Source organism: Sceloporus occidentalis, unplaced genomic scaffold (genome assembly GCF_023333645.1).
Source record: "Sceloporus occidentalis isolate IW3139 unplaced genomic scaffold, rSceOcc1.0.p SCAF_106, whole genome shotgun sequence".
NCBI classification, from domain to species: Eukaryota; Metazoa; Chordata; class Lepidosauria; order Squamata; family Phrynosomatidae; genus Sceloporus; species Sceloporus occidentalis.
Window position 1 is genome coordinate 1954226 of NW_028317086.1, and position 14341 is coordinate 1968566.

General features: G+C 37.9%; 1 protein-coding gene across 1 annotated transcript in view; it reads left to right on the forward strand.

Annotated features, from left to right (window-relative positions):
* LOC149283337 (dynamin-3-like) overlaps positions 1-14341 on the forward strand; it is a 114084-nt gene that overhangs the window by 6601 nt on the left and 93142 nt on the right. Inside the window, exons 5-13 of the mRNA XM_089497713.1 lie at positions 846-944; positions 1549-1709; positions 1914-2056; positions 2748-2883; positions 4366-4433; positions 7922-8060; positions 12511-12597; positions 13227-13297; positions 14162-14213. Of these exons, the coding sequence (XP_089353839.1) occupies positions 846-944; positions 1549-1709; positions 1914-2056; positions 2748-2883; positions 4366-4433; positions 7922-8060; positions 12511-12597; positions 13227-13297; positions 14162-14213 (956 nt within the window). The remainder of the gene's footprint in view (positions 1-845; positions 945-1548; positions 1710-1913; positions 2057-2747; positions 2884-4365; positions 4434-7921; positions 8061-12510; positions 12598-13226; positions 13298-14161; positions 14214-14341) is intronic.

Consider the following 14341-nt stretch of genomic DNA (forward strand, 5'->3'; position numbering starts at 1 on the left):
TTTTGTTTTAAGATTGTGCCAACCAATATTAACCCCCCCCCCTTTTCTATCTAATGTAATGTAATGTTAAGCTCTCGGTCGTTTGTCTTGCTTTGATTTTTATATAGGCACCTGTGACTTTATAAGCTCAATCAGATTTTGAGAAGCCAGTGAATGTAAGAATCTGATAAATGTCAGCACTGTGTTCTTGCCAAGAGAAGAACCTCTTCTAACACTGTGACGTATACGGTGCTGGTGCTGGCAGAGAAAGACCGGATGCAGATGACGCAGCAGTCTGCTTGTTTCTTGGCTTTTTTTCTCTAGTGAAGAAGAAGAAAAATGGTTTAAACTAATGATCTTCCTACAATCTGCATATATTATTTCCAACGTTGACAGGGGTCTTGTGATACAATGTAATATAATGCGGAAGCAGAAGAGCTAGCAGTTATAAATGACAGTTCAGCCGTTCAACCATGTCACTTAGAAAGTCCACAGAAACATTCTGCGTCTTGAGTGAAATACTTTTGAAACAATTAGGGTTACCTTTTCAAGGTGCTGTTACACTTACTCTGCTGAATTTAACACACAAACACCATTACAAACCTCATTCCTGGCACTGATGAATGGCCAGACCCTGCCTTGTTTTTTTTTCTTCCACGTGATCTATAATTGCAGCTCATTCGGTGTGCTCTGTTGAATGCTCCTACCGTTATTTTTACCTAGACAGTAGTCTTGTACGTTTATGAGACTACCTCCAATTCATGCTGCTTAATTTTAAAATGACAAACAATACAGGAAGGGGTTACACGTTACATACATGCTGCCGTTCATGGTTTTCTTAGTATTTAATATGGTTTGCTTCAAAGGTTTGAGAACAATTGGCGTGGTCACCAAACTAGACCTGATGGATGAAGGGACCGATGCACAGGAAGTCTTGGAGAACAAACTGCTTCCTCTTCGCAGGGGTATTGCTTCTTTATTAAATCGTTAGCATCAGGACTACCCTTAAATGTTGCTTTCAGTTTAATATTCAGACCAGGGGCAAAGTCCAAAGGGGCTATGTAGATAGCGAGTATGGCCATGTTGCATGCAGTTTGAGTTTCTGGTGACAAACATTATCAGAATGCTCCAGAACGCAGTTGGCAGCAATTGTACAGAGAGTGAAAGAAGGGTGATATCCAGTCTTTGCATGTAGATTTAAAACTGAGCATTTGTAATGGTATTTTCCCAACTGGAGAGAGAGCAAGAATAAACTCAGTTTATTTATTGATAATAAACTTTAAAGAAGGAACGCTCTCATACGTTATCACATACATTGATTATGTTATTGGAAAGTCTTATACTTATTCATTGATGAAAGTTATAATGTCTTCTAATTAAAACTATCCTCATCCTTAGATATTCTGTGAAAAAAGGTTTGATGCAAAATTTACGTTAAGCTATAGGAACATTAAGCTCTTGGCACAGCGAAGTGCCAGGAAGTTTCTGCTATTTGCATAGTGTTACTAACCCTTTAAATGTCAGACACTCGTTGTTTGCCCTTTAATGGGATTCTTTCTTTTATTCAAGGTTATATTGGTGTTGTGAACAGAAGTCAGAAAGATATTGATGGCAAAAAGGATATTCAAGCTGCATTGTTAGCAGAAAATATTTTTTTCCTGTCACACCCATCTTACAGACATATGGCAGATCGCATGGGAACCACATATCTTCAGAAAGTTTTGAATCAGGTATTTGAATCATAAGATTACTATAAAATCATTATCCCCTTTCACATTTAAAAGGGGAACTAAGGTATTTCTGTAAGGGCAAATATATTTGAAGATGTTTACAAGATTGTTAATTCAACATTAGAAGCCATAATTTACAACACAACGAGGCCAAACTATTTGTTTAATGATTTGTGATCCTGTGTATGTCTTTTCTTTTAAAAGCAATTAACCAACCACATACGTGATACGTTGCCAGACTTACGGAGCAAACTACAAAGCCTCTTGCTATCCATTGAACATGAAGTAGAGGTTTACAAAAATTTTAAGCCCGAGGATCCATCAAGAAAAACCAAAGCATTGCTACAGTAAGTGTTGTAGGGCTTGCGTTTTGTTTGTTTTGAACAAAAATAAATATGTTTTATAACAGTTAATGTTGTAAGTGCCATCATGTTACGTTAATGCCCCCTAATATCATTCCATGTGAGAAAGACACATTATTATAGTCCAAATATGTGCCTTGTACATCTACACCGTTCACTGTGATAACAATGGAGGCCAATAGGAACAATGGCATTATATCTAAACATGTTAAGATTAAAAAATATTACCGTAGTAGGATTAGCACAAAATGGGGATTTTGTGGGTAGTCAATCATTTGTGTTACTTTGCAAATTGAAACTTTCATTTAGTGTTGATGCAAGGATAATATCAGTATTTTTTAATGTTGGATTAAAGCTGCTCTTCCACTTTTCCAAAGACTGCATTTTACAGTTCAGTACACTAAATAAACCTAGGTAATGGTGTTGAGTGACAAGGAAGTTACTATGCTATTACCTTTTGAAGCAAACCTTAATTTGCAGAGGTTAAATAGTTAGTAGCTTTAAATGGAAATAGCTTCAGGAGAATTACAATCATTGAAAAATACTACTACTGCTAAACATAATGCTGCAGCTGGTTTAAAAAATATGTCCTAAAAACTGCAAATGTGACGGTTTTGTTTTAAATCAAATCTTATGTACTCGATATTTTTCCTGGCAAATTACTCTTTGTTTAAAGGATGGTGCAGCATTTTGCAGTGGACTTTGAGAAGAGGATTGAAGGATCTGGTGATCAAGTTGATACTCGAGAACTTTCAGGTGGTGCAAAAATCAATCGCATCTTTCATGAACGTTTCCCATTTGAGCTTGTAAAGGTAAGCTTTCAAATGCTTAACTCAATTTTTATTAATTATCTACATCTCCCCAATTAGATAAAACCATTTAATAAAGTTAACAAAGAAAGAATAGAAGCTGAATAGGAATTTTTAGTAGGGGGATAAAGTATGAAGTAAGGCATTTTGTATGTTCACGTGCTCTAAGCATGTGCTTATTCTGTTCACACAGAAGTTCACACAAAGCAACGACATTAATGTCAAAGAAGTTTACTTTAGAAAGAAGTAAAGGAATCCTGGAAATTTAATTTAGTTTGGGAGGACAAGATCTTTAAAGATGGAAAATAATTTCTGAGCAGATACATATGTATTATTTTCCATTACGTGTACCCCACTCAGCTTTGGAAGATCACAGAGACGTGTTATCTTAATGTTATCCTATTATGTAAAGAAGCCAATTTACATTTCAGGTGCATTAGTAACATTATGGCAACAGCATAACAATAAAAGCAGAAAGAACAAAACAATAAAACTAGTTTTAAAACCATTATTGAAAAAAAATAATTGTGCAATTTGTTTATATTTTGATAAACCTAGCAACATTTTTGGTTGTCCTGTGTTGGGCTTACATATCAAATGTCTGTATAACTCTTCCAAAAAAAACCAAAACATACAAATGGTAAAGATGTGTTTCTCATAAAATACAATATAATTATGGTGTCCCCACCATGTAAAGTATATAGGAAAGAAAGGTGTCCAAAAATGCATAAAAAGGTACAACGTTTTAAAGGACTTGGAAATGTCCTCTGATTTGCAAACATCCTAAACATAGGATAGTGTTGAGCTTTGAGTGTCACATAAGTGATCGTTCTGAAGATCTCTGTAGGGAAACCCAAGTAGATATCTTGAAAGCTTCTAGTAGCTTCCCTCTAGCCTAGAGGAAGCCAGCTGCGACGGGTGAAACGTGTTGCTGACTTGTTCATCATTGTTGCCGATTTCATGCTGCACTTTTTTCTGCAAACCCTCATGTGAGGAATTTGCTACTATTAAATTATAGACTGCTTTCATATATGATGATTTTGGCTCTTTCCTTATTTGGAGGCTCTCTTATTACCACACTGGGGAGCTTTCAAGATATCTACTTGGGATCCCTACAAAAAGATCACCTATATTGCATTCAAGGCTCAACATTATCCTGTATTTGGGATTTTTGCAAATCAGAGGACATTGCCAAGTCCTTTAAAAGGTTAGACCACTCTATGCATTTTTTGACACCTTCCTTTCCTATAGACTTCACATGGTAGGCGCTACAAAAATTCTATTGTATTTTATGAGAAGCACATCTTTACTATTTGTATGTTTTATTAGATATGTTTATTTCTGATTAAGGGTATCACAGTTCAGATTACAGTTTCACTCTCACTTAAACGCTGTATAATTCTGTTTGGTTTCCCGATTTGTAAATTGCTTAAATTTAACTTGATCAATCAATTAATATCGATCTATGTTTTAACTATTCTTCAGATGGAATTTGAGGAGAAAGATCTCAGAAGAGAGATTAGCTATGCAATCAAAAACATCCATGGTGTCAGGTGAATATTTCAGAGCACAAATTACAGAGACTTCTTTCCTTCGCAATCTGGTTGTGGATTTTCTGCCTGCTTTTAAAATTATTGGACCTTAAAAAAAAGGAGAAACAAAAATTGTTTATGCAGTGACTGAATAATGAGACATAGAGAGCATTTTTCTGCACTAATACGTCTTTAGAGAAATCTTCCAGAATCCAACAGGTGTCTGTTTTTTGTTACTTGGGCACTAATTGAGATGTTGAATTTGAGTGCAGGAAGCCTATAACATAGCAAGAAGCCACAAGCCAAACCCAAGCCAAATATATGCGAGCTATTCTAATGTGATGACAACTCAGCAATTTCTGGGCTTTAAAGTGCTCAGAGGTTTATTAGAAGGGATACAAGGGTAAGAAAACACAATCAACTTTTAGTTCCCTAATGAAACATGTATCAAGAAATCTGTGTCCCAAATAAAAACTTCATGCGCTCTCAAGTGCTTCAATAGTTTTGTTTTTATTTGCCTAGTCCCGGGGAATCCAACCAGGCTTTTGTTTGTTTGTATTTTACAAGTACATGTTTACAGGCTTATTATGCAGTTTAGCTTATTATTTGTTCTATAGGCAGAGCAACATCTTAGTTTAGTGTGCAATACCATCCTATACCAGGACGCTTTGCACACTAAACCTGGCAAAACCTGTTGCACAAATAAGTGTGGCCATATCAGTTTTTCTTTCTCTGTTTAATGAGCTCCATCCTTGATTTCCTCCATGTAGCAGACCTTGATTTCACTTTGGCATTCATTTATTTTTTGCTTGTCACAACCTTATTGGCTTGTTTACAGTTACAGTATAGTCTTATCCTTCTGTATCTTGCCTCGGTTTGCAGAGGTCAGGGCCCGAGTGGGGATCAGCAGCCAATAAATGGAAACGTCTTCTGAAAATATCCACACAGTACGCACCTAAATTTTTGCAGCATTTGGCTGCATGTACTGAGCAGGATCTGTCATACGAACAGGTACATGTATGTGGGAGGCACTGGCCCAGTGGACCATGCCGTGCCTGCCTGAAGCCCAATGTCTGGGAAAAAGGGGCTGATGTGGTGAAGAGCCAGGGTTCTCCTCCTGGTTTCCAATAACCAATGCTTGCTGAGTACCCAGGAGTGAAAATTCTGGCTAAAAGGGTCTGCCACGCGAAGTGTTAGGTGTAACTAGATAGATTTTCTTCACACCCAGTGTCTGCCCAATATCCTTTACATTGTATTTCCTAAAAAAATCTACAAGCAACTTTGGGTAATGTAATTATAGATGATCTTGTAGTTCTATCAACTGAACAGCAGGGGTCATAGAAACAGCAACATTAAATTGCTGTTATCTCAATAAATGAACTAAGAAGTTTTACCACTTTATTGATGCACTAGTACAGATCAACTTCACAAATGTATGGAAGTAGTAGTTATTTTAATTTCAATAACTTTACATACATTATATGTGTGTTCCACAAAATTAATAGATAATTGGCACAGTTTAATTTTTAAATGCATCCAAAATAAGGGTTTAATAATTAAGATTTAATGATCTATCTATTTTCTAGATAATTGCAGGAAAATAAAAACACATCCTAAATTGATCCTGAAGAATAAGTGATTCAGCTCTCAGGGCACATAGTTAGGAAACATGCGCTAATTGTTCAACCACACACATTCCACATATATTTTTTATACCTCGGGTCCTCTGAGGGCTCTGCGTCGTATCTTAGCTGCTTCTTCCCAATATCAGCCACCTCTGCTATTTGTCGATGGTACATCACATACAGGGTCTTGGCTTGCCGTGATACTTTCTCCATTGAATTCTAGGCATTCCTGTAGTCCATCCAGGCTGGGCTTTGAGTTCTGGGCGACTTCAACTGGTGCTTGGAGCCTCTGGTGTTGTCCTCAATGTCCTTCTGAGCTGCGCTCATGCATTGGTCCATGTGGTCCTGTAGCTATGATGCCTGATATGACTTTCCATGTTGTGGGGAGGCAGGCTATTGGTCGGTAGTTGGGGGATCTTTCATGATCACCACTGTTCTTCCTTCTGTTAGCCAGTCTGGGTAGGAACCTGTTAGCAATTTGTTCATTTGTACTGCTAGGTGTTGATGTACCACTTTTAGTCTCTTCAGCCAGTAGGTGTGGACCATGTCTGGGTTAGGTGCTGTCCAGCTCTTGATGTTATTGACTTATGTTGGATTTCTGCTACTGTGATGATGACTAGTTCCTGTTCTGGGATTGCTGTGGCCAGCTCTCCTGTCCTGTCCTGCAGCCACTTTGTATTGATGTTATGTGTATTTTCTTTCCCACACATGTCCTTCCAGTATCACACCGTTTCTGCTGCTAGGTGGTTCTGCTGTTACTGTGGTGTTGCACTGCAATTGGGAGTACACCTTGGATGGTTCTTTGGAAAGCATTTATCTTTTTGGCCTCTGCTTCTCTAGTGTATCTCCTTAGTCAGTCGTAGGCAGTGCTGCAAGCCTTTGTTTAGCAGTGTCTAGGGCTTCAGATGGAGTTAGGTCCTTGTATTTTCCAAGTATGCGAGTCTTGTTCTTAACCTTCGCACCCTTCTGTAGCTCTACCAGCTGGCTAACTTCTCTTCGGGTTGCTTTGATCTTGTCTTCCAATCACACTTTTCCATTGAGGGGACGTTCTCTTGTCATTCCTGAGTGAATAGGCAAGCACTTCCAGGATTACAGCAGCTGTAGTGTATACCAGTTCATTGAGTTATGGTGGTAGTAGGGATGGTTGTGAGGCATCTGTTCTCCACTGAGCCTTGGTAATCGATTTCGAGGGTTGACTGTAGCTAGTTTATCCATGATCTTATGCCTCATCTCAGCCTCTGTGCTCTGCAATGGCAGAGGTGGTAGCAAAGTTTCAGCTTCTGATGTCAGCCACACAGTTTGTTGTTCTTCTGGGTCTCCTTGTGGTTGGGTTGTACTGTGCTGGTCAGTCTCAAGTTGTGAGAGTATAGAAGTAGGTCTTCTATCCATCCATAGTTATCTCATACGCTTCATATATCCCCTCTCATTTGGTCTGCTGTGGTAGTAGCATTCTGTCAGTTCTAGGTTCTCTTGCCCATGTATGGTTTCTTCCAGTAGTATATATATATCTCCATAAAAAAAATACCTTGTCTCATATTATCTTCCTTACAAATACCAGAAGACATTTTATGCTTGTTTAAGCAGGGCTTCTTCACATTTTATTGCAGTTTGGTTAAACTTATAATGAGAGATGCATTTAGGCACAGCCCTTCATAGTGTATATTGGCCAGTTACAAGGAAGATTATTGATCTCCCCAACCAGCCCAATGACAGGTGGCATGCCAGGGGCTAATACTTTCCTATCAATCATTTGAAACCATGCCTCATTCATAGCTACCATTTCTTTGTATGTTGCATCTTTTACTAACTCGCGTATCCTCAGGTTTCTGGGATGAACATTTATAATAAATTATTTACAATAATCTCTGCTTCTTGTCTCTACAGAACTGGACTGTTCACTCCAGATATGGCATTTGAAGCAATAGTGAAAAAACAGATTGTGAAGCTGAAAGGACCAGCACTGAAATGTGTGGACCTTGTGATGCAGGAGTTAATTAATACTGTTAAAAAATGTGCAGCTAAGGTATTCTTCAGCACCTCGTCTTTCTTCAATATGTATATATATATATATATATATATATATATATATATATATATATATATATATATGAACACAGAATTAGATAATAAGCGTAGTTACACATTTGCCATGCAAGGTGATTTTAATATAGATTTATGTGCAATATTCCTATCTATCATTTTCATAGAACTGGCCCTAGGATTGTTAAGAAACTTTGTCACTCAATAATATTTAAACTTTTCTTGAGAAATCACAATTTCTAGTTCTAATTAATCTCATAAAGGGACATACCTGCCCCCTATTTGTATGAGAGATCACTAAAGAGTAACACAAACAACTTGCCTTACAGTGAATCCATGCTCAGACTAAACCCACACACAAGAGCTGTGAGTCTACACACAAAATGCAAAGGCATTAACAACCTCAGAACTCCTTGACTGAGTTTATTCAAGAACTGAACATACACTATATGGACAAAAGTACTGGGACACCTGACCATTACGCGAACAGGGACTTTGATGACATCACATGATGACATAGACATTAATATGAAATTGCTTCCCACTTTGCAGCTATAACAGCTTCCACTCTTGTGGGAAGACATTGCTGGATGAGTTTGGTGTGGAAGACCTTGACTGGCACGCACAGAGCCCTGAACTCAACCCCACTGGAAAAAATCCCACTGAAACACTTATATATATCTTTTTGGAAAGCCTTCCCAGAAGAGTGGAACCTGTTAAAGCTGCAAAGAGGGGACCAACTTCATATTATATGTATTTAGAATGTGATGCAATCAAATTGCCTGAACTACAGAGAGCTAAAAAAATAATAGAAGTAAAACAGCGCTTCTCATGGGCACATGAGCTCCACTCCCTGTCAGATGCACCCCAGCTATTTAGAGCCCCAAGAATTAATAGCGTGCCCTATGGTGTGCCACTCAAGTTTCAAGTTTTAACTTGCACCATTGCAGAGGAAAAAACTCCATCAACATATCAGTCTGATCCTGCTCCCATGGGCATTCCAGGACCAAAATGCCAGGCAAATTTCCTCTGCCCAAGGGAACAAAGGTGAGTTCTCAAACCTTTTTGTTCGTACTTTCACCCTATGGGGATCTCTTCCGGTCCAAGCCCAGACGTGGACTTCCTTCCTCGTATGTCCCTAAAAAGGTAAAAACTAACAAGGCCAATAAGGGTCTGTGACATACATCCTCGCACAGAGGAAATTTTCCTCATGTTTTGTTTCTGGACTGCCCTTGTGGGTAGAATCAGACCGATACGTTGATTTGTCATCTGTAGTTGTACAATTGAGCTAAAATTTAGGATGTTCCCACCCAAGCGATGACACACTATAGGGCATACTATTATGTGTCTCTCTGTTTTTGGTGGAGTATTTCTTAAACATTTTTTTTTGTATTTCTCAGCAGAGTTAATCTCAACCTACTCTGCATGTATAAACCTCCACAGAGAATTTGTCTTCCCCTTATTAAAATGCTTAGTTGAATAGCCAAATATACAGGTGTCAGGTTACTGATTAAACCTATGTCTTTGTAATCCATGATCTAATGTACAGTTTAAAGAGTTTATTGGCACTCTGACATTGAGTAGGAATTACCCAACCCCTCCTTCCCATACACAAATAAAATAAACTCGAGCTCAGCAGGAAACCTGCAAGCCAGATGTGAGCCATTGACCTCACTTCATTCCACCTATCTTGTACTAATGAACTTAGTAGGAGATTGCCCATTGGGATTGCACATTTTCTCCCCCAGGTTATCCCGAAATCTACTAAATTTTGATATGTGGGAGTATCACGATTCAACTATATTCCTTCTCTCTGTAATGTCTTAAATTAGACAAGAGTTCTCCAGTTCTCCCCCTCCTATGGTGCAATAAAGAACCAACCACCTGAATTGCATGCAGGGAAGAACTGGCACCTTTTGACCCGGGAGGCAGGCAAAGCCAAGTGGCCTCATTGGCCTCTTCACCCCCCTTCGGTAACTTACACACTGGCACACATTTTACACACTAGTACACACACTCATGCTACAAACATATGTAGACTAACACACTCAAACATACATTTATACACTCATGCTAGCACACACATTTACACACTTATGGTAATACATACACATTTACACATACCCACAAATGCCAACATATACTCATGCAAACACATGCACATTCATGGTAACATATGCACATTCTCTGTAACATACATGCATAGATTCACTATATGGACAAAAGTATTGGGACACATGACCCTTAAACCAACATGGACTTTGATGACATTGTATTCTAAATACATAGACATTAATATGAAGCTGGACCCCCTTTGCAGCTATAACAGTTTCCACTTTTCTGGGAAGGCTATTCACAAGATTTTGGAGTGTTTCTGTGGGAATTGCCCATTCATCCAGTAGAGCATTTGTGAGGCCAGGCATTGATGTTGGATGAGACAGCATGGCTCACAATCTCCATTCCAGTTCACCCCAAAGGTGCGATGGGGTTGAGGTCAGGGCTAATTACCAACTTCCTCCCCTTGGAATAACACATTTATTGTGTCAGCCCCTTGGACAGTAGGACAGTATTAATGCATTTGTTATATTACGTGGATTTTAGTTGGCCAACTAGAAAATTGGAGTTCTGTACTTTGCTACGAATGATGTGGTCTTCTTCGACCATTTATAACTCCCATGCACTGCACCTTCTTCTGCCACATTGATTTTATCTAGATTGAGTCTAGGTTAATGTTTTATAGCACATTTCTATATTTCCTAAAACAAAAATTCCTTTTCATTGTCTATTTGTAAGAGACCAATAGTAGTAATAATTAAGGTGTCTGTGTACTACAGTTGTGCATTATGATACTTGAAAAACAATTTAACCGAATGCCCTTATATGCTAGAACATTAAGTAGTAATAAACTAGTTCCAACATTTAGTTTCTCCCTTCAGAATAGTATAAGAAATCAAATTATACCACATATAGATTATACAGGACAGGGTCACAAAATCATTGTTTAGTCCACACTACAATAAATGAAAACAGGGGCAAGAAGTTTGATGGGATGTGTGGTGAATTATTTTAATTAGTACATCAGCAATTATTGTACATTTGGAGAACTTTCCAAATTTCATAAAAACTATACCCTTCTGCTCACTTAGTAAAAGTAGAGGTATTGACACTACTACAGAACTCTGCTGGACTCCAGGAACAAGCACATGAAGGCCTGATATGTTTTACCTATTGCTTTTCTTTGCCTAATGTAAACAAGTAATCGGAACTCTGTACCTATGGCCTTGGTTACATGCCAGCTGTAACAACACTTCTGAATGCTTTTGTGTGTATGGATGGTGTGGAAAAAATGCTTATAGGAAAGACTTGATTTAAGAAAAGAAAATAGTTAGCAGTGGTATGCAGGTAAAACATCTTAATATGTTAACTGTGATGTATCGTATATATTAAACACATTAGAAATAACCTTTCTATAAAGCAGAAGGACATCCTTAATGCCTCACATGGACATCTTAACACACTCTTCCAGGTATATAGATATTGACGGCAGAACCAATAGTCTCATCTAGCTTCCCGTTTTTTAACGGCTTTTTATGTATTCATTCTTTATGCACATTTCAAGCTTTCTCAGTTTCCCTTATTATGCATGTCTGTACCACCAGGGCCGCCCTCAGAAGTTTTGGGACCCCTTACAGAATAAATGGTTTGGGTCCCCCCCCCGATGACCCTCCCTCCAAACCACCTATTAATGTTTTTTGTGGCAAAGATGGAAAAGCTGGTATCTTTGCTACATATATACCAAAATACCAGTTGTACTGGAAGAATTCTATCTATGTTGTGAATTCAGTAAGGGGAGATCACAAAGATGTGTTTGAGTCCAGGAAGTTTAAGATTGTCTAAATCTAGTGTAACTAGAAACAGTATATTCCTGCAGAGCACTTTATAGAAGTCAGAAACACGCAGGTCTGTCACATATGGTATTTTGGATGCATGTGACAAATGTGTGTCACACCACATGGATTAACGTAATTGCTAGCCTAGAACTTCTGTCTGGTAATATCAATTATCCTTTTCCTTGTTTATCAGGTTTTCTGCACTATTCTGTCATCTGTATTTTGTGGGACCCTTTGTCAGGCTTGAATGTTTAACTGTCTATGACATTGCCCGGTGCTGTATACACTCGCACAAAACCATGCTTAATTATTTATTGGTGCTACGGGCAGTAGAAATTCCTTCTCACCCTGTTTGAAACAATAGCCTCTGACAGTTGAGTTATATGATGTCCTTCTCTTTATGAATGCTTGAGGAGCAAATGGGGCAGCATTGTACTTCCCAAGAGTAAGTTAGTCTACAGCAAGAAAAATGGGCAGACTACAGGAACCGAATGGTTCTGGTGTAAAATTCGGTGATTTTAAAATACTTATTTTTCAATACAGCTTTCTGACTATCCAAAACTTTGTGAAGAGACTGAAAAGATTGTTACTTATTGTATTCGTGAACGAGAAGGAAAAACCAAAGATCAGGTGAGTAACCTTGGAAGATAAAGATAAACTCCTGAATTTCTGAGATCCAGCCTGGTCTTGATTGGACCTTCATAATGTGTACTATATTGTGTAAGTAACCAGCAAATCACCTGCAAACCCACTCTTTAGTGAATAAGTTCTAGAGAAAGGATAAGATAAATGCATAAACTCAAAATAAAAGACCACGACATTTTGTATCCCTATATTATAACACAAATATACCAACTGTATAAATTGCAAAGAACAAGAGGGTATAGCATATTTTTTAGGCACGGATGTGAGGGTCTAAGGAAGGACAGGCACAATTTGTAGGGAACCAGCTAGAACTTGTTTGAAAAGACTTCTAAGAAGTAAGAAGACCTCATAGTAAAAGAGAAGTGGAAATAAATGGGGTAGGTTTAAGGGAAGGAACTGGTTAAAGTACATGATTGAAAAGATTTGTGACTTGTTTGTAGTGCAGCATGAATATAACACACCTGTTTTGAGCAAAACCTGATTCACCATCAATCTAATTATATTAGAAATGTGAGAAACCTGTTTTATGGCACTTTTTACAACCAAAAAAGGAGCCTTACATTAAAAGAATGTAGTAGTGTTGGCGCCTAATGGTATTTAGTTTTTGTTTTTAGGTACTGCTTATCATTGATATTCAGCTGTCTTATATTAATACCAACCATGAGGACTTCATTGGTTTTGCCAAGTAAGTTATATGTATGTTCCAAAGTTCACTGTTACATTGATGTAATGTTATTCTGACTACATTTGTGTGTTTCTAAAGGTATGGTACTGGAGGAGGTCTCTGATATTTATTGAGGGCTATAATCTTATAAATTACCTAAATTACTTATTATTTACAACTTTCTGTGTTAGAGGTTCTACTATGATATAAAAAATGTCGTGTCGGTAAAAGTGATTTACAACCATAACATGAACCCATTGCATCAAATTGATCGGGCAATATTCTATACCAGTGAAGAACTGGTATGCTTTGTAATATCATGAATTCCACAGCTGTAATGACCATAATGTAAAACAAAATGTTGCCCCCTCACCACCAACCAATTGAAGGTCGCTGTCATCGCTGTAAAAGATTTGATATTCCAAGTCTGCCCCCTGTGCACAGCTTTATCTCTTATATCCACCACATTCTCTCAGGTTCAGTCACAGATTCACTAATTCCCACATTTGTATCTCTAGTTATGCCTGTTCAAACATTAACTCCCTTGTTATTTAGTCACCTGTGACCCCTTCCTATCCACTCTATCAGCCATCAAGATTATTGTCCCATAGTTTTATAGGAAACTACTGCATTTAAGGTACCATAAGGCTAGATGGAGAGGGCAGGGTTCTCAACTCCTGATGTATCTGTATATATTAATGTATATTTGTTATCTATGTGTTAACTGCACCATTTAAATTGTACAGTGCTGCATAGTTTGTTGGCGCTCAATAAATAAAAGATAATAATAATAATAATAATAATATATCATTATTGCACAGAAAAGAGGTGAATGTGTACTTACTACAGACATAATTCTAGTAATGCGTTTGGTCTATTTTTTAGTGCACAGCAAAGATGCAACCAAATAAAGAAGAAGGGCCCAATAGGAAATCAGGTAAGATCTTAATCGCAGTGACCTATAATGTAGCCTGTAAGTGATGATGACCAGTGTTTTCTAACTGTAGTTATAAAGTGTTATAGCAGGCAAATCCTTCTTTCCTTGCATCCTGATGATTTTCACTT